The sequence below is a fragment of the Buteo buteo genome, chromosome 13, assembly GCF_964188355.1.
Source record: "Buteo buteo chromosome 13, bButBut1.hap1.1, whole genome shotgun sequence".
In the NCBI taxonomy this organism is placed as follows: domain Eukaryota; kingdom Metazoa; phylum Chordata; class Aves; order Accipitriformes; family Accipitridae; genus Buteo; species Buteo buteo.
In genome coordinates, this window is record NC_134183.1 from 7,388,323 (window position 1) to 7,408,076 (window position 19,754).

Genomic DNA, 19,754 nt, shown 5'->3' on the forward strand with positions numbered 1-19,754 from the left:
CCTAGTTGAATCTACATGAGAGAGATATCTGTAACTGCGGTGTTTTCGGTAAGCAAAATTTGCTTCAGTAATACAAGTACTAATAATTCAGCTAAAAGAGTACAGGATGAGGCAATGAATGCAAAGGAACCCTCTTCCTCCTTCATCTAAGAAAGGATTATTCTTATTGGTCACAATAAACAGAAACAGTTACGAACCACAGTGATGCCAACGATCAATGGAGTTACAAAATAGACTGGTGGAGGCGTCCTGTTTTGCAGGAGCTCATGGAAAGAGTAGAAGAGATCTGCCCAGCTCACGCACCACAGCAGGACACCGAACAGCTGAAAGTAGCCAAACAGAAACAGCATTTGGTAAACTCATCTCCAGGGGCAGTCAGAGGGCTAGCAAAACCGTTATGATTCACAGATTCCCAGCAAGACAAAGCTGTGTAAACAGAACAACACTGCTGAGTTGACCAGCTGCAGTCAGGTTAATGGAACTGTCCCACTGCACTCAAACCAAGGATCCCATCTCAACTGCTTTCTGAGGGATTTGCAAACACGAACAGTAGAAAGACTAATGTATTTACCTGGTTTTTTCCCCATACTATTCAGTTTTGATTGGAAACACAGGCAGCATCCAGATTAGAGGCAGACATGCCCTGAAGTGGAAGCCTGGAATTTTTCTCCAGGAATAACCCCAGTTCTCTTGTGGCCTACGGAAAGTGACTTGCTTGCTTTCCTTAGACCTAGCCATTTATAAACCAGAGGTGCTGTTGACACCAGCCATCTCTTAAGCACAAGATGCAGATGAAATCACATAACTATTAGTCGGGTAGAGTGGCTTGAAAAGATACCTTATTGTGTTTACTTTCACAATGGAGATTAAATTCTCACTAGACCTACCTTAAGGTCTTTGTTTTGCAGCTTTCAGCAGTTTAAAGCTTAAGTAATGGTGAAGCAGCATACTTTTGGCTCAACAAAGGGGTGAACTCTCTTCTGCAGAGCAATCAACTCCTCTCTCTACTCAGAAAGGTGGGCTCACAGGATTGTTTTCCTTACAGATGAGCTGTCCTTAGGTATCCTTCTTCAGAAATCTGTACGTACACTGTTGCTTCCTATAAGCAAGTTCTCCAGTTCTCCCATAAATCAGAGGGGATTTTGTTTAAACCCTACTGCAGCGCTTGCTTGGATACTGAACGAATGCTAACAAACTCAAAATTGCACATTACTCATGAAACACTGCAAAGAGATCTTACCGTCTTGAACCTGCTCAACATGGAAAGCACAATGTACCCTCTTTTGTTGTGCTTTAGGTAGAGAAGATAAAAGGGTAATACACTCCATAGATAAATGCTGGGAATCCATGCTAGGATGGTATTCTGGAAACATGGTGTCAGGTCTGGATTATCAGTGTGTATTGAAAGATTTGAATCCTGGAAAAGAGATGAGACATTTATTAATAGAGAGGCAGAAGTGCTGCCAATTGGAACATCTGCTTGAAGAAATTGTATCCAAATTCTGCTGGAGCTAGCACATGGCCTTAGTAAAAGCTTTCCAAAAATACCTATCCCAACTACTTGTGGTTAATCTGTTGTAGTAAAAGGGCTAAGTACAGTTTTAAATATTGGGCAAAACCTAGAAAGACAGACTTCTGCCCTCCTGTATCTCAGATTCGGATTTACATTTTGTAGCAGGCAAACCCCTTGTGTTGCTGTCTTTGCTAAGGCTTAGTTACAGGTGCTGATACCATGGCACTTCTCAGGCATTCCCAGCCTGGAGTGCAACTGCTAAATAAAGCTCTTGAGGCAAAATCCTTGACTTGAGAACTCATCCAGCAAGAATGTCCAGCACTGAATAAAATTATCAGATTTAGATCAACCGTATGCTGACCTGGGAAAATCCCCTCCATTTATGACTAAAATTTTGTCCTTCTTACTCATATGCCTCCAACTATAATTACTTCCCTATTCTAAACAAAGGTAAAAGGAATGTATTGTACATGCAGGTAGGAATATGGGTTTTCTTGCAAACGTTGCAAGCAATGCTTTCCATCTGTGACCTTGGACACCACAATTCACATATGCAACTTGTACCCAAGGATTTGAATGCACCACGTGAAAACGCGCAGTCACACAAGTTCAAACTAAAATAGAAATTTCAGTACAGTTAAGGGGAACTTGCTTTTAATCAAACCTACTGGAAATTCACAACTTGCATTTTGCCATCTGATGTGTCATCTGAAATGTGGTAGATAAATACTTGCAGGAAATGTAAAATTACTTCGTTGTACTATCATTAACAAGCAGATGATAAAACTAAGATATCTGTGGTTCAAATACGCCTTATCTCTGCACTAGAATCATTTACTTGTACCTAATTATTTTTGGGTATGAGCTCTCAGTAGAAGTATGCTTCAGTTAAGCTGAGCCACTTCTCCCCACCCCTTATAAATGAATGACTTGACTAGTCTGAATATGAATTCTTCAAAAGTATTTTCAGCCCTGCTTTTGTTTACCAATACAAAAGAGATTGAATGCTGAAAGCAATGGTTGATTTTAGGAGAACTGAAGAGCCATAATCTGCTTACAATCTTTTGATCTCAGTGATGATCTGTCAGAAGGGATGTGTACCCCTGCATCAGTCCACATACCCACAAAAGAGCTCATAAGTGTAATGAAACTACAAAGCCTTGGCAGGTTGCAGGATGGTTTGGTTGAACTGTGACAAGTTTGTCACTCATTACTTCAGCTTTAGCAAAAATAAAAGCCCTGGCAGTGGTGAAGGGTGGCACAAATCCATTAGCTGTGCATCTAAACTGCACCCTTTAATGCTGCAGAGTTAGTGCCTCTCCAGCTGAGCCATGGCTCCTTTCGAGGCATGCAAACACCCAGCGTGGGCCAGGGGAATAAAAAGATTCCCATTTACCTAAACAGGTTTGTCTAGACCTAGGGAAAACTTCAGCCACAAATCAACAACACAGGGGAAATTACACTGCAATTCAAACACAAGATCAAAACCAAACCAAACTCCAGCCTCACATTCAAACTATTTCTGTGTCTTCCTCCAGCAAGCAGGTCTCTGGCACCAGAAAGGAAGATAACGTTTAAAGAGCACCCATTTTTGGCTCATCATCAAAACATTTCAGCATCTCTAACATGATAAGCTCTCTTAGCAGCTACCCTGCCTGGGGTAGGAGATGCCCTCTAGAAGTCTGGAGCTGAAAAGCTCTTTAGTTCCAAAGCAGGAGTTTATCTACTATCATTTATTCAACAAAATACTAATTTCCTCTTTAAATTACATGTGGTTTAGCAATGTCTTGAGCATGTTTGCGATTGTGCTCCTTCAGCTTGCTGGAAAGAATCCTGGAAAAAGGAAAGCTGAGGAAGAATAGCAATAACTGGGCACAGAATAAAACAAAGATTCTGTTTAAGGGAAAAGTTATTGCAGGGGGGTGGGGACGGTAGGGAAAAGCAGCACTCCTAATTTAAACCTTTTCCGTAAGACCAAAATGTCCAGAAATTACTTTCTGTCTGACAGCCACCTAGAAACTGCCCCAGATGTCCATTAACTTTGGACTGAACACAAGCTGACTATTGTATCCAAGACACAGACTGTATGGCTGCCAAGCCATTTAAAGGTTTTCATTAACTCTTATTTAAACAAGGCAAAGGACTTGCATTTCTGAACGCATAAATACAGCTGGCCAGAAAACAAAAATTCTGTCCTAAAAAAACACGTCTAAGATTTTGAGATTCAGTTGATTTATCCCTGAGAATAAAAGTGGAACCCTTCCAAAATTACGTGAAAGTACAAGAAGCAGCACCCACCCAATAACCAACAAGAGCCTCCTGCTTCCATGGCACATGGGAAACGGGGATGTGGGCTGAACGAGAAACCTACGTCCAAGGTGACAGACCTGACTGCTGGCTATCTTGGGAATGTTTTCCCAAGTCCAATTCCATCCTGGACCAGATAAACAACCTTCCCTGGAACAGATCTGTTTCTGGAAAAAGTTTCCCTTTCAATGAATTGGTGTTTTCTGAGAGCAGACTCTTTCCATCCTTGAATACAATGAGAAGGGTTCTTGTTAGAAGACACTATACCTTAAACATTTAAGTAGTGTAATTCCATGCAAATTACTTGCTCCCCCTAAGACCAGACCATAGTGGACTAATGCTGCCATGCCATCTGCCATGTAGCAGGGACTCTGTTAAGAATTATCGTTATTATTTTTCAATCTGGAAATCTGAAAGTTGCATTTCTCACCACATTTCTTACCTAGCTGCATCTGTTTCCACAGAGCTGGCAGTTCCACTTTATGGCTTTATAAATCACCACACTGACAGCATATATTCCAACATCCACTCCAACCCTAAACAACTCATTTTGAGTCAGAATATGACATGAATTTTAAATATAATCTATGGACACCAAGCCGACACAGTTAAATATTGCTAAATACCCTTCAATTGATCAGCAAAGTTACGGAACTCCACCCTTGAGAACAAACACAAGAAGCAACGGCTGGGGGGACACACCAGCTCTTTGACTCCTATCTTTAAGGCTCCTGCTTTAGTCTGGCTTTGCCTTTCCATATTCTGAACTCTGCCCTGGTAAGCAGAGCAGGTTTAAATATTTCTTACATCCCATTCTGATTGAGGATGAAAATACCCACCTTGGGCTGTCTGGGTTTGAGGGTTTTCTTTGGACTTGCTACTGAAAGAGGTCTAATACTCTGATGTTGGATAGCACACACATTCCTGGGTTCACAGCTCTATGCTGTCCTGAGAACAAGCCACCTTCCTCTGTGCATCACAGCTCTGTCTCAGGGTCCCCTTCAGTGAAAGCCCCCTGAAAACACTCTGCAGGCAGCTCCATGACCCATTGACCCATCAATAGGCATCTCACAAGGGGAAATACTCAGCAGCACGTGTTGGGAAACACCACTTTCTCCAAGAAACTCATCCCAGGAAAATTGTAACAGCCAGCGTGCTCATCACAGCTAACATTGCTGCCAGCTCGCTTCCCCACAAGCAAGTCTTAAGGGCAGTAACCTGTGACCTCTTCCTAATCCAGACTCCCACTGTGCTCTGTGGCAACTGCCTGTATGCAGCAGCATTTCCTTGGATGCAGTATCATGGATCAGGTTGGAGGCTCTACTGGTGAGATACAGCATTGCAGAAATACCAGCCCACTGTACCCAACTCCCTGGGTGCACAATGTACTTAATCCTGTAATAATACTTAAATGCAATGCCAACATCCATGGGAAAAGAGATTAGAGATGCTTGTAACAGCTTCACAGCAGACAAGGGGTCCCCTGGAGTCTAGAAGTTACAAATCAGTGGGGCTTTCTGTTGATCAGTTAAGAATATCATTGACGTTGTCCCTTGCAGCAGCTTTCAATCACACCCATCACTCCAGTCACAGTCTTTGGATAAACACGACGCTCATATTAAGGGCCATCTGTGCAGCAGGACTTACATTTAGATGAGCAGCTTTGAATACATATTCTTAATTTAAGGGAAAGTATTCAACAGGGGAGGCTCTGAGCAACATTAAATCTGCTCTAATACTTAGTACTTTCTATTATACTTTCCCCTCTGGAAAAGAACACTGCTGTTGAAAAGGCCATCCTTAAAACTGATAATGCCTTTAAAGGAAACAAAAGTTCAATGCAACATATCTTGGGTTTCTAGCACATCATCCCTTACAGCTTTCAAAGAAAAGGGGGAACAAACAGAAAACCTAAAGCTAGACTGAAGAAAAGGAATAGGGAAATTCCTGTCTATCCCTTTCCCAAGCCCCAAGGATGATGTTAACAGAGCCTGCTGAGAAAGACCACTCAGGATTCTAGCCTTGGGTTTAAGTCTAAGCCAACTCCTACTCCACTACAGAAGTTGAAAATATAAATGCCTCACACTGGCTTTACCCGGCATACAGCTGACACTGCAGTAATGCTCTTCAAACAGCCAGCAACCCGAGGGAAGACTAACGATATCTTTTGTAGTCTCAAGCAGTTACCTCCATTGAATGGAAAAAATAATACATGTTTCTCTCTAAGTTTCTATAGGGCAAAAAGAATTGGGAAAAGGACAGGAAACAAATTCATTCTTTATCTGCTGGGAAGGTGAAGGCCGTCGGGTTGACGTCATTCACACTCTACCCAAGGTTAATACATGCCATATCGCTGATTCTGTGTCAGTTATCACTAGCTGGCACGTTATTTAATATTAAAAATCAAACTGGAAAGCTGACTGGGAAGGTACACCTGAAGAGTAAAAGATAGGGAAGTGAATAGCTGACAGTAACAATGCTTCCCTGCAGTAAATAAACATGGAAATGGTATCTATTGTAGAAGTAACTGTCAGTGAGAACTTAAATGGAGTGGAGAATCTTCCCGCCCTTTTTTTGCCCCTAGATCTGGTAAATATCCTGCCAGTGAGTTTCACTTGCACAACCTTGCACAAAAAAAGAAAAGGAAAAAAAAAGGATGTTTTTCTCTTGGCTTTACCATACTGCCTCCTCCCAGAAACAAAGATGGCTCTACAGTGGCTCTGAACCACAACACCAAAAACAACCAGGGCTCAGTCTTAGCTACAGCACAGGCTTCATCTCAGCCTCTCCATGTCTCACCTCCCACTTCTAGCTGTTGTCCATCTCCCCTGCCTGGTCCCTCTTGGTAAACTCTTTGGGCAAACTCTAATAATCATTTTACTAACACAAACAAGCTCTCTGCTCCAGGACTCCAGAAGGCTGGAGTTTCAAATAGCCTTTTCAGAGCAAGATCATCCGTTTATGTTTCCAAAGGAACAATTTCACCCTTATGCACAGAAGGAGTGACATGCTTCATTAATCCACAGTGCCTGTTGCACAACTCAATTCCTTCACATGAATACATGAACAATCTTTTCCCACTGCCTCCCTGTTAAGGGCAAGAGATAATGATAGTCTCCACTGCAACACCACAGCAATACTGCTTGGAAAAAAGGTGGGGTTGGGAGGACATAAGCATTTATAGTACTTACACAGTTAATAACCAGAAATAGTATTCTTCTGTTTACAAAGCACACTGCAACAGTTACCTACATTAGTGAAGGACACCATGCAGGACACTTAACTTTCTTTTCCAGCAGTAGAAGGATCTTTAGTGACTTATTTTAATGGATCAAATAGACCTGGCACAAATTCATAGCCCATGACCTAGTTTATGGTTGTGGAGTAACTAGTCACAGGTTTTTGCTTGAGTTGAAGCTTCATGGTACAAATGGTACTAACAACGCAATGAACTTGAGAACTGTGGACCAGACATCCAAAAATCAAGGTATAGGTTGAGTGACAGGTGTTACATAAAACAGTAAGTTTCTCTTTCTTCTCCTTTTAGTTTTTGAGTTTTAAGATTAGAAGTTCAGATCTTCTCTGCTGTCATGAACAAAAATGAGGCAGGATGAAAAAAAAGTAGGTTCATATTCTGCCACAGTCATGTGAGCCCAGCAAATGGGGCTTTCAAAAAAGCATCTATAGCTTGAGAGAGTTAAGTAGAAGTTGACAACAGTAACTATATGTATCTAAGACAACAAACACCTAAAGTAAAAGTAATATCCATCTACTTCAACTGTTTTAGTAGCAGCCAGCCTTCTTGCTTGGACAGAAGGACATTTATTGACTTGCAGAGGGGAAGACATAGTGCAACCACAGAGGTATGAATGCTCATGAATCAAAAACAGGATTGAGAGTAAAAGGAAACAGGATCATTCCTTCAGAATAAAGGCCCTGACTGTCTTTTAAAATTGATCAAAGGTATATACCATTGTAGAGAAAACGTTCTGTTAATTGCATCATCAAAGGCCTTTCTTATGGCCTTATGCAAGTACAAATAAAGGAGTGGGCTGCCCTGTTTCAGCACAGTGTGATGATGGGTGTGGGGGAATATCCTTAATTTAAGCCATCCCATCTCCATTCAATTGAAAGGAATTAGGTTAATTCAAGGATCATAATGAATGTATCTCAATTAAGAAGAGGTAGGAACAGCTGAAACAGCTGCAAATGAGACAGTCGCTACTTTATTTTCTCCCCTTACCACCCTGACTCCTGCATCTTAAGCTGGCCCATCCAGCTGGGCTGCTGTACAATAATAATAAAAGGGACTGTCACAAAAAAATTGTCATCAGTGCTGCCCTGACACTCCGCCTGCCTAGTGGGAGCTGGAACCAACAAATTGACTGCAGCGATAATGAGATTTTAGCATCTGGTCAAGGCTGCCTTTAACATGACAGCAGCGTGGGAGTTTGGTGGGGCAGGATACAAAGGTGACATGCCATCTCAAGTGCCCAAGGTTGGTCACACTCTTCAGCTGCAGGGACACTCATTAGGGGAGCACCAAGAAGTCCAATGCAGCAGCAGGCTAGAGGGCAAGGACAGAGTCTGTGTGCTAATGAGCTTTAGTGGCCAAGATTAAGCCTGGTTTATCACTCACAGAACTGATCGATGCTCACCTAACACAGATGAGCATTACACTCTAGCTATACTTTTGAAGTTAATTTGCACAAACTATACTCATCTCAGTCCGCAGACCTACTTATTTCAGTCACTTTTATTCAGCAAAAGAGTGAAATCCACAGTCTGGCCCTAAACCACGGCAGTAGTTTCAGAGAGAAAAAGAGCTCGCAAAGCACCGCTATGGGCAGCGTCTTTGGGAAGTGTCTGCTCCTATACCTCCCCCCATCCTCTCAGCTATTCTCTCTTCTTTTCCCTTCTTTGTAATGTGAAGGTTGGCCTTCAGTGTTGTTAAGCCAAAAACTTCAGAGATAAAGAAAAGATGGGAGCGGGTGACTATCAAAAAGTATACGTTAATCATAGAAATTGGAGCAAAGGCAGAACTGTCCTGGTACATTGTTCTACCCCAAACCGATTGCATGCACAGCTTCTATCCAACACTAAGTGACGTGAACTTAAAGCCTAAAGCTTGATTTTTTTCAACACCCAGGAAATCCCTGTTTCTAAAAGGATCGTGTTTACCTATGATCTGTACAAACACCCTGCAACTGAATCTGCCCAGCCAGTGCTGGTACGAAGGGAGCAGCACCAATCCCTAAGGGACTGCTGTAAAACCACAGTGGTCCAATTGCAACATGCTTACAACAACAATCCTTCAAATACCCAAATGAGCCAGAACTTCCACCACTTTGCCACAAAGAGGCTGAGACATGGAAAGTGAATTTTTGCCGGTCACCAACATTTAAGCAAGATGTACCAACTCTATATCGGGGCAGGAGAAAAAAGGGAAAAAAGAAGCAGACAGAATAACATTGTCGCGTATGGAATTACCACTGGCCACAATCTTCCATCTGATAAATCTTCCAGTAGTAAACTATTTCCCCCAGAAGATAGACCTTGCTTTTTCAAATGAGACAAAATATAAAAGCATGAAGTTTTTTACTGTTTTTTGTTCCACTTCGCTTGCTCTCACCTCCCCTTACTGTAATAAAATGATTATACCCAGAACATGGAAATTTTTTCCTGTTTATTTTTCCATGTTTCCAATTGTACATAGTAACAAAGGGAAATGAAAGGGAAAAAATCGCACGTGTAAGAGGAGGGGGAGATTCTAGAATACAAGTCATTCAAATGGGAGGAAAAGAAGAGGAAGCAAAGGAAGAAATGAGAATTCTTTTTTTAATTGCACAAGTGTCAAATGTATTCTCACAAAGTTTCAGAAAGAAAAAAGAAACTATGACTTCTGAAACTAAATGACTTTGACATTTGAAACAACTCCTGTGAAATAGTTTTTCTTCTCCCTCTCCTTCATTTCTTATTCTGTTCTAATGCAAAGCTTTATGACACCAGCACGTGACATTACTGTAAATGATCTAAGTTTTATGTTGACTTCGCCTCTCGTGCTGCCGTGAGATTAGTACAGGGACAAGGTGCCAGCTCACACGGGCCCAGCACGGAGTCAAGGCTGTTGGCTGTACAAAACCCTGAACGCATTCCTGGGAAGATCTCTGGCTGCTTGCCGCTACGCTCTCCTCCAGCTCAGCCAAATAATGTGTGACTGGATAATGGCCCATCATAGTCATGGCAGTATCATCTGGAGACAAATGGAGCATTAGCTTACTGGAAAAATCAAAGATCCCATTTAATAGGTTTTTCAAAGGAATTTTTTTTAAATTAAATTTTAAACAGTAATAGTCTTTTCATTTTAATACATTACAAATTTACACATGTAGAAAGGAAAGGATTATATCTCCAGTGGCATAGCAATTTGCCTACCAGGTAGGTTAGGCCCATCTCAAAATGCTTTATATTCTTAACTGTAGCGATTAAATAAGCTCCGTTTTAAGGAGCTCCTCATGCAACTCAGGTTTTGTTTCAGATATTATTTCTTTTCAGGAGGCAAACTTTATAGTATTCCTAAGCCCCAGACACCACATCGACCAGCTATGTCACTTAAGCTAAAACGGTCAGAGCTGTGACCAGGGAGGAACAGTTGTATTGAAAGCTGAAGAACAGACATGACCTTGAGTTTTGCTACAGAGAAATAGTCTCCCCATGGGGCTTTAATCATCCATTAAAGCAAGGTAGGACCTTACCCCGCTACCATCTGCCCCATCTCACAGCATCCTCAAGTTTTACTGTCCCACCCTCAGGGAAACACATGGAAGGGAGGGACAAGCAGGCTTCTGCATCCAGAAGATCTTTGTGAAGCATCTCCTGCAAAGCCGCAGTGCACCTGGGCAAAGAAAGATCCTTTTCCCTCTAGGCATTTTTTTTTCTAAAAATTCTTTTTCCTGCAATTCTAGAATTGCAATCAGGAATTCCAGAAGGGACTCAACCATGCTGCTCCCATTCTCCTGCACCTGTATTGTTCATTTGACTAGTCAGTGTGCTGGTTTGAAGGAAACGGCAATGACTGCTTTCCTTGAAAAAAACATGAACAATCACATTCACATATTCTACTGAAATGAATGTCATTTTCATGAGCTTTGTTAATTGACACTGTCATTGAAGGACTCCATAAATCCTTGATATTGGCAGCTTTCACTAGTGTTAAGTTTTGCTCACAACTCTCAAATCCAGACTTCGTCTTTCCCAAGCAGATTCAAATACAGTCTCTTACACCATTTACATAAAGATGAATGATAATAGGTCCTGGGTTATACTCTAAATCTATTGATAAATATTTATACTGCCCTTGACATTGAGAATCTGAGGCCCAAATCCTTTAGCAATAGCTTCCATTCAACTCAATTCAAGAATCTTAAAATCTTGGAGGATTTGAGCTTGAGTACTTAATTGCTTTTAAGTTTAGGATGTTACCAACACAGCTACCCTTTGAGAGAGCATAACTTCATAGATCTGATGTCTGAAGAGACCATTAATGTTACCTGTTTTGATCTCCTACCTAACATGAGAAAGAACACAGATACCTGACACAATTGTGAAGAGATTTATAGAAGTGGGACTCAGTTACCTGAAGTTGCATGCAGTTAACAAAGATTATGTGGAGATCTGTATCACCTTTAAGTAACTACAAACACTGAACATTCTGCGTTTATCACAGTGTGGCAGAAGGGGAAGCTAATATATAAAGAACAGCCAGTCTGGACCATATCATACTACTGCAGAATCCCTCCTTTGCAATGACGTGCTACCACCTTTTGCTTCTCTCTTCCTCTGCTAATTTAGTTGCAAATATAATGGAATAACTGAAATTCAATGTTTTATTATTAAATTAGGGCCAAATCACATAAGTTGTGGGGGTTTTTAAATAAACTTGTAGATGTTACAAGTACATTGTCATCTTCCTTGAAAGAAAGATTTCTTCCTGACTACATTTATCCTAAGTCATCTTGAACTGCAAAAAATTTAAGCATGATACATGATGATGCAAAAGGGGAAATTATGCAGTGGGCAGACTGGTGGCACTTTGAGCCAACAGAGGAGGAAGCTGCATTCTAGAGAGTAGCATGACTTTTAGTCCAAATCTACCAAAATTTCACAGAATGACTCAAGGTGAAGGAATATCTGCAAAGCTAAAGGTTAAAGGGATGCTTGTATGAGACCATCTCAAAGACAAGACTGAGGTATTGTTTACTTTTGAGAATTGCTGCAACTTCCTGTTGAATTACTCAAGAGTCTCTGGATGAAGAAGGAGCTGGCACTCCACGTGGGATGGGGGAAAAAAAATAAAAAAATCTGTCAGGATACCAAGACACAGGGTAAGCAAGGAAACTGAGCTCTGTCAGCTAAGCAGGATCAAAAGGAACAAGTCTGGATCTCATCCATAACTGACTAGAAGTTGTGGTCTCCCTTTTGAAGCGCTCTATCACTTCTACCATTTCCTATTTATGCTGTTAAAAAAAGCCAACATCAAACCCACAAGTTGTTGCTTAAGCCTAGGCACTTAGTCTGTCTGCCCTCTAAGGTGTTTCTATGGCCCATCATCTCAACAGTACCCAAGTACTGCAGAGCACTTATGTTTTAGCCTCACAGCAGCCATAGTGCCATTTCTTAACCAGAGAGTCTGAGCCACACAAAGACAAGGTGTCTTTATACTGGAACAGAATTTGGTTTTCTAAGCTCATGTTGTTTAGTCATGAGGCCAAAACACTTTCACAGCAAACACTCCCTAGGAGATCACTTTTTTCTCCTCTCAGAGGAACCACTCACGTTTTACTACAGTGGAGGACATAAGCAACAAATAAGTGATAATTCAGTAATATCTATTTCTCAAGTACAGAGATTGTGGGTCACATAAATTGGCACGCCTATCTAGCACACTTACTATCACACAGTAAATATGACAGAATAAGTAGGAGATAATTATTGGCAATAGTAAATAGCACATACCCACACAAGGCAGTCCTTAGGCGTGTTATCACATTCATCTCCCAAAAGTCATTTAGCATGGAAACACCATTAGGAGATATCAACAATTAGCTTTGAATTCTCAATTGAAGTAGACAGTATGTTTCAAAGAGTTCAGATGAAGAGATTGCTCATACTGCATTTTGAAAAAATAATGTTCCGGTTGTTCCTCTTTATGTATAAAATACCCTATATTTGTATTAGCAGTTTGCTGATTGCATGTTCAACAGGTAAAGCAGTAGCTGGAAGCCAAAAGCTTTTATAGATTTCTAACGTGACCTACAGCGTTTCCTTTAATTTCTTATTTCTAAAATGGGTTGAGCAGGAAATTATTTTGCCTCTGCACAAACACAAAAAAACCCAACCCATTGACATTTCCAGCAAAATTCCCCATCCTGCATCAGGGTGAAGAGTTGAAACCTTAACACTTTTGATAAGCCAAAAAAATCCAAGATAAATCAATCATCTATTAAAGTTGATATATTTCAATGTAAACATTTTCGTGAGCTAATTCTGAACTGTTTTGTTTTGAATCTGACCTCCTTTTAATAGAAAAGTATTGTAGTTGGTTTAAACTCCAAAACAAAGAACTGTTTAAACTGGAACAGCATGTTTCCTTTCGCTCTAAACAGTTTTAAAACTGACACCAATATGTTGCTCAGCTTCCAAAAATATCTAGATTTTCTTTGACAAAAAAGTGGGGAAAGAGTCTAAGTTCATCAGCTATGAAAAAGCAAACATTAATACTGGTTCACATTTATCAAGTTCTTGATCTGAACTGCAAAGCTGCACACCATTAGTTTGCACGCACAGGCCAGTAACTGCCTTTCACCTTGTCCCCCCTTTTTCAAGTGTACAGCAGCACAAGAAATCCCAACTTTTGTGGACTTACTTCAAAAAGAAGCCTCTACCTGCATTTTCTTATGGAACGGCGTATTGGCACAGCAAATCCTTTCAAGGTGACTGTCACCTACATGGTCATCACTTAAAAACTCTCATAAAATCAGTTCATTGTATACGCTCCTGTTAACAGACAAAATACCACCGCCTACCAAAAAGTAGGGTACAAGACTCTCGGTCACTGAGTTCAATCTGCTGGTCACTGGGTCACATGTTCCATTTCACACAGTTATTGAGTACCATTTTTTAAAACAATTACACAGATGGAAGGTTGTTCTTACTCTAAACAACTCTGGATCATTCCAAAGAAACAGAACAGGTCTACATTTATTAAGTAGTTTGCCCATTTGTTTAAGGAACACTGCTCATCTCTTTTCAGTCAGTCTCCTTTTATTCTTTAGTAATATTTTACGTTGACGTACAAGTATGTGATAATTACACAAAAAAAGAAGTTTCTGGAGAGCCTTGCAACACATGGCTGACATCTTCCTTCACAGACTTGGACAGAAAATGTATTCCTCTGCCAATCCAAACTACCATGTTTCAGATCAACTGGATTTAGTCACATTTGCACTATTACTTTGAGCAAGACTGAAGGTATATTTTTAAATTATTATTTATGCTTTGTTAAATACATCTAGATCTCTTCGTCATTGATGCTGTAAATAATTGTTTATTAATTAAAATATCTTCCCTGGACTACCTTTATATTAATTCCTGCAAATTTAGTTTTGAAAAGTCGTGGCAATATTAAAACCAGGATACACTACCAGAGTGTAGCATACACCAGACACAGCACCGAAAAGGTACTGTGCTTGAGTGTAACAGCACTGCATAAAGTACAGAATGATACATTTATTTCATACTTAAAACCAGCAAAACTGCCTAAACATTTTACATTAACATATCAACAAACTGTTATCAAAAGCTTTGGCTACGAAGAGTAGTTGCACTACAAGCCTTCCTTGAGAAGCTAAGACATGCTTCTTGAGGCAGTCAATAAACTAGTGAGCAGTGTTGATCTGTTTGTGCTTGTTCCTGTTCTATAAGTGTTTATAGTAGAAATAAAAGGTGAAAATACTTGTTTGAGCAAGCTTATCTGCCAACTGCTGTAGCAGAGAGCGCGCAGAGCACTTGGAAATGAAATCTCAGACCAAACAAAGAAATGTAACCAAGGGGTTTAGGAGCCTAAGTCCTCTTTTAAAAACTAATTTTTAGACAGATTTTGAAAGATAATTAGTTATCTGAAGATGGAGCTCAGCATTAAGTCCTCATAGCCAACTGCTTGTGTTGTCCTTTAATAGCTTTCTAGCAGTGATTCATCTTCAGCCATTCCTTTTCACTCCTGCTCATCTTTCTTTGAAAAAATCCCCCTTCAGCTAAATCAATATAAAAGAGAAAGACGCATGCAAATATTGTGATTTATTGGAGGGCAGTTCCAGATTCACCGTACATGCTGAACTCCCCATAGCGTCATATAGTCTAAAGTGTCTGTGTACACAACAGAGAGGAAAGCAGCGTGCTGTACCTTGGGGAAATACTGCACCAAGTCCTTGTAACAGCATTTACACACTTCTGAGCAGACCGTGGCAGCAATTTCCAAACTTTTCTGCTTACAAACACAGCGCCTGCTGCAATCAGCCTTTCCAAAAGACTGACGGCTCCAAATACGAACATAAGTCACCGCAGTTCTCCGAGGCTTGCGACCACCCTTGGCTGCCACGAACCCATCACTCTTTAGCAGTAACAAAGCGCTTAACAGGGCGTACTTTCCTGCTCATCAGAGTGATTCTGAAGAGCAGCAGCGACGCTATAAAGCGGGACCCCTCAGAAGAAGGCAACAGCCAGGTTCATCGCTTTACGGTCCAGAGACGGACTACAGCTGTTAGGAGAGCTGTAGGAAACACCGCATCTCCTGCAAGGCGGCGGGAGCTGTGGCACGGCCTGGGGTCTTGTGGGGTCCCCTGCGGCCTTGTTGGGGTCTCGACTCTGGTCTGGAGGCGATGAATCGCGAACAAGAAAGGCGTTACCGGCCCTGCTGCTGGTCCCGCTCCTCAGCCGGCTGCGGGAGGACTCACCGCACCAGCCGGCTCTCGGGACAGCCAGCCGCTGGGGCTAGGCAATCGAGAGAAAGACTCAGCAGCTTAGCCCCTCCGAAGCCGCAGGACCGACCTCTCCCTGCCGGCTCCGGCCCCTCAGACCCGGCGCGGCCGAGCACACGGCCCCTGTTGGCGGGGAAACGCCGAGCGGGGCACGGCGCTTCTCCTCCGCCCCGGGGCGAGCCCCGCAGCCGGCGCCGAGGGGGCTGGTCCCCGCTTCCCCCCTGCCGGCCCCTCCGCGCAAACCTCCCCGGCCAACTTTCTCCTCAGCGGGGGGAAGCCCGCGGGGCAGGAAGGGGAGTTGGGGGGGGGGGGTGGGTGAGGGAGGCGGCACCGCCGGCCGCGCTGCTTACCCAGAAGCGGGACCCGCAGAAAGCCTCCATGGCCGCGGCAGGAGCCTCCTCCAGGCCCACCACGCCGGGTACCAGAGTGAGGGAGAAGCCGGCTCCTTCCCTCCTGGGCGGACCGGGGGCGGGGAGGACGGGCGCGGTGCTCCCCGTCCCGCCCTCCCCGCCGGCAGCGGGAGGCGCCGGCGCTACCGCCCCGCTGCTCTCGGCCCCTCAGGCCGGGAGGCGCCGGCCGGGGCCGCGTCGCCTCGGCGAGGCCTCCTCGGGCGGTTGAGGCGGCCGCTAGAAGGTCCGAGGCCTCCCCTCAGGCGGCGGGGCAGGCCGAGGGCAACTCCCGGCCCCGCTGTGGCGGTCCCTCAAAGGCCGGGCACCCCCGGCCTGGTGTCGCGGGGAGGGAGAGGGCCCGCCGCAGCCCTCCTCCGGCCCCTAAAGCCTGGGCGCTGCTGCCGAGATGTGGCTTCGTGCTTTCCAAGGGTGACCTCCCTGTGGAAGGACCAGGCCCCCAGACCCCTGCTCTTGGAGGGGGACGTCGGTTATCCCCACACAGCAAGCGAAGGGTGGGCCGGGGGACGGTCACCCAGGGTGGCTGCACGAAGCTGGGGTATCTGCTGGGTTCGGGGACCGCGGCCATCCGTCCAGACCGCTCAGGCTAACGTTAACATCTTGGGGACGCTCGTCGTCGCCCCTTCAGAGCGGTGTGGAGTGTGATTGCCTCAGTGGACTTAAATGAGCTTTAACGTGGACTTCAGTGTGACTTAAATGAGCGTCACATCTCTCACCCATCCATCTGCAGCCTCTTCCTTCATGCTGATTGCTTCCGCTGTAGACATGTGGTTAAACCAGTGGCGTGGATCTATTTTCAAAAGCTTTTAGTCAATAAGTTTCACGTATATGTGTAACTAATAGATTTTGTAGTGTAGCACCTTGGACACAATCTGGATTTCACCTCCCCGTGATGCAGAAGCACTGTTTGCTTTCCTCTTGGGCAGGGCTTGCCCTACAGCATTATTGATCTTCCAGCACCTGCTGTTCATCCACCCACTTGCTATAGCATCTGGTTCAATAACATCACCTCACGCAAAGCACCCTGCTGCCTCAAATCTACTTAAATATTTTAAGAGTTTGAGTTTCCTTCCTCGCTGGAAGGTGAGGAACCATCAGGCAGAAAAGTGTTGTCAAAAATGCTCACCAGAGCAGAAAAAAAGTGATGAGAAGCACAGTATTGCTGTGTCCCCAAAAATATTTCATCCCTAAAGAAAAAATATTCTGCTGATCTTTTATGAAGGTCACTGAAGATGCTAGGGGTGATATCCACTCAGAGTACTATCAGAGGAAGCCGTGCGCTTCCCACAAACAATGCTGAGAATTTGTTTTAGACATTTACTATAACCTGGCTAAAGGGACACAGTTCATATTAGTGTGGGAAGAACTTGCCCAATATCAGGTTCTTGGGCGATCGCCTACAGGATTTGAAATATCGGGCTGATCCAGGCTAATCAGCACAACCACATTACAACCCTCTCACGAAAATACTAGAGGAGCCCTAGACAACTGGGTGAACAAGATCTTCTAAGGACATCATGGGTTGTCTTTGCAAGTCTTATATCAAAACTTTTGTTCAGTGGAATTGCACCACAATAAAAGTTTTAAGAAAAGTCAGTTTCTTAGCTGGGAGTTACTCCTTTATGGCAACAACCTGTGAGAGCAGTTTCTCCAAGAGAATTGCTGAGAATTTGATATTTCTTGACACGTGGGCACGCACTTCTGTGTTTCTTACTCCACAGAGCAGAACTTTGTACAGTTTGAAAATGTGCCCAAAATTAAGACCAGCTCTGCTGTTATGTCACAGGTACAGAGGCACCTCACGAACAGCTACTGTAGGCTGTGTGTATAGGAGGGGAGAGGTTTATTTTATCAGTGTACTGCACAGTTCCATTGACATGTGCAATGTGAATTAATCTCTGATTAGATTATTGACTTCGGTGGAATTGTTCCACTGTATCCGTGGACTAAGTAGCTGTATTAGCATATTTTCTCTGGGTCTTACAGGACCCTAAAGGAGGGGGGCCTAAATGATTCTGCCTCTTGCTTCATGTTCCTAATTCATGGTGGGCAGCTTCTGCCTTCAGTAGCAGTTAGTGCCATTAAACAGGGATGGTACTGGTGAGTGGGTGCCAATTGGGGTGCCAGCCCCCCCTTTGATTGCCTGCCCCTGCCATGAGCTCAGGGAGAGCCACCGGGCAGCCAACCTGGACCTCACAGCAGACCCTGCCACCTTGCACTGTCTTTGCAGTGTAATTACTGACTTCCAGGTGCTGTCTGGCAAAACAGACTGGCAGAGAGAGAAAAATCAAAGGCAGGAATTAAGGAACTATTAAAATCTCAGACAGACAAGATGGGGGAAGCTTAAAAGCTCCTGCGAAGAGCCGTGGTAAAGGATTCTGCTGAACCTGGTGCAGAGTGGAGCCTGAAGCACTATCTCAGGCAGCTCACTTTGGTCCTGTTTCCTTTATGATGGGAATGATGATGGGAAGGAAGATGGAGGTACCTAGAACATGTCATTACTCCTGTGACGTTCCCCCAAATGCAAGCTAGCTATGCAGGAAAACAAAGTGGCACCTTTGGTGCAAATGTTAGAGAGGTCACGAACTCACGTTTTCACACTGGTCGTTTATTCCAGGGAGCGGCAGGATCTGATCTGGCTTCATTCAGTAATGTATTTGCATCCTCTTTCCCATGCCAGCTGCACAGTAAAGGACTTTTTACTTGCTAATGCATAGAGCAGGTCAAGTCAGCGCAATCAAGGCACACCCAGGGCCACGCAGCAGAAGGTCAGCTATCAGCTAGAGACATTGGCTGAGGCAGGACAGGAGGTAACATGAGAGAGAAGCTGTTTGTGTAAGCACAGTGCCAGGTACGAGGCAGGCTTCTTTTCACATTGCACCTCATGCTGATTTGCAAAGCACTAAAAGCAAAATGAAGTGTGACTGACTCCTGAAGAAATCTGTATAAAGGAGGACATTTAGAGTCGAGGGTTGGGGAGGGCTTGAGCATGTGCAGCTCTGGAAGTCACAGTTTTATGGTTAGTTGACTATAAATATCATCTTCTTTCTCGGAACAGCAGAGGCTCAGCTTCCTTTCCAAGACCCAAAGGTGTCACATTTTACAGATGGTAAGAAAAGGAGTCTGCCAAAGCAGCATTTACAGCAAGGCCCTATACACGTACTTTATAAGAAAGGGGATGGCACCTTGTTTTAACACACATAAGATGTGGATTTGTAACAAACTCTGCTTAAAGTCAACACTGCATGAGTAGCAGCAGACGTTGGGTTTCTTCTTCTCAAGCGGTCAGCAGTGTTGCATATAGAGTGCATCTCTCTCCTTGCAGGAAAGGATTTAACTTTAATTTCCTCATTTCTGGAAAGCACAATGAACAGTTTAGAAGTCCCATGATAAACCAGATGAGGGAGTGGGCTGGGAATTTGCAGCCCCAGTTTTTATTCACAGCTCTGTTTTGGGGCATATATCATCTCCATGGCTTTGTAGGCAAGGAGT

At 43.4% G+C, this 19,754-nt stretch overlaps 1 protein-coding gene across 4 annotated transcripts in view; it reads right to left on the minus strand.

Annotated features, from left to right (window-relative positions):
• Positions 1–16,307, minus strand: part of ABCC3 (ATP binding cassette subfamily C member 3) — a 51,767-nt gene extending 35,460 nt beyond the window's left edge. For all 4 annotated transcript variants that reach the window (XR_012652689.1, XR_012652690.1, XM_075044449.1 and 1 more), the window contains exons 1-3: positions 16,206–16,307; positions 1,241–1,417; positions 198–323 (exon numbers count right to left, since the gene is read on the minus strand). Coding sequence is in view for 2 of the 4 variants with exons in the window: in XM_075044449.1 (XP_074900550.1) it covers positions 198–323; positions 1,241–1,417; positions 16,206–16,235 (333 nt within the window). In the remaining 2 variants the exon portion in view is untranslated. The remainder of the gene's footprint in view (positions 1–197; positions 324–1,240; positions 1,418–16,205) is intronic.
• Between the last annotated feature and the right edge of the window lie 3,447 nt (positions 16,308–19,754).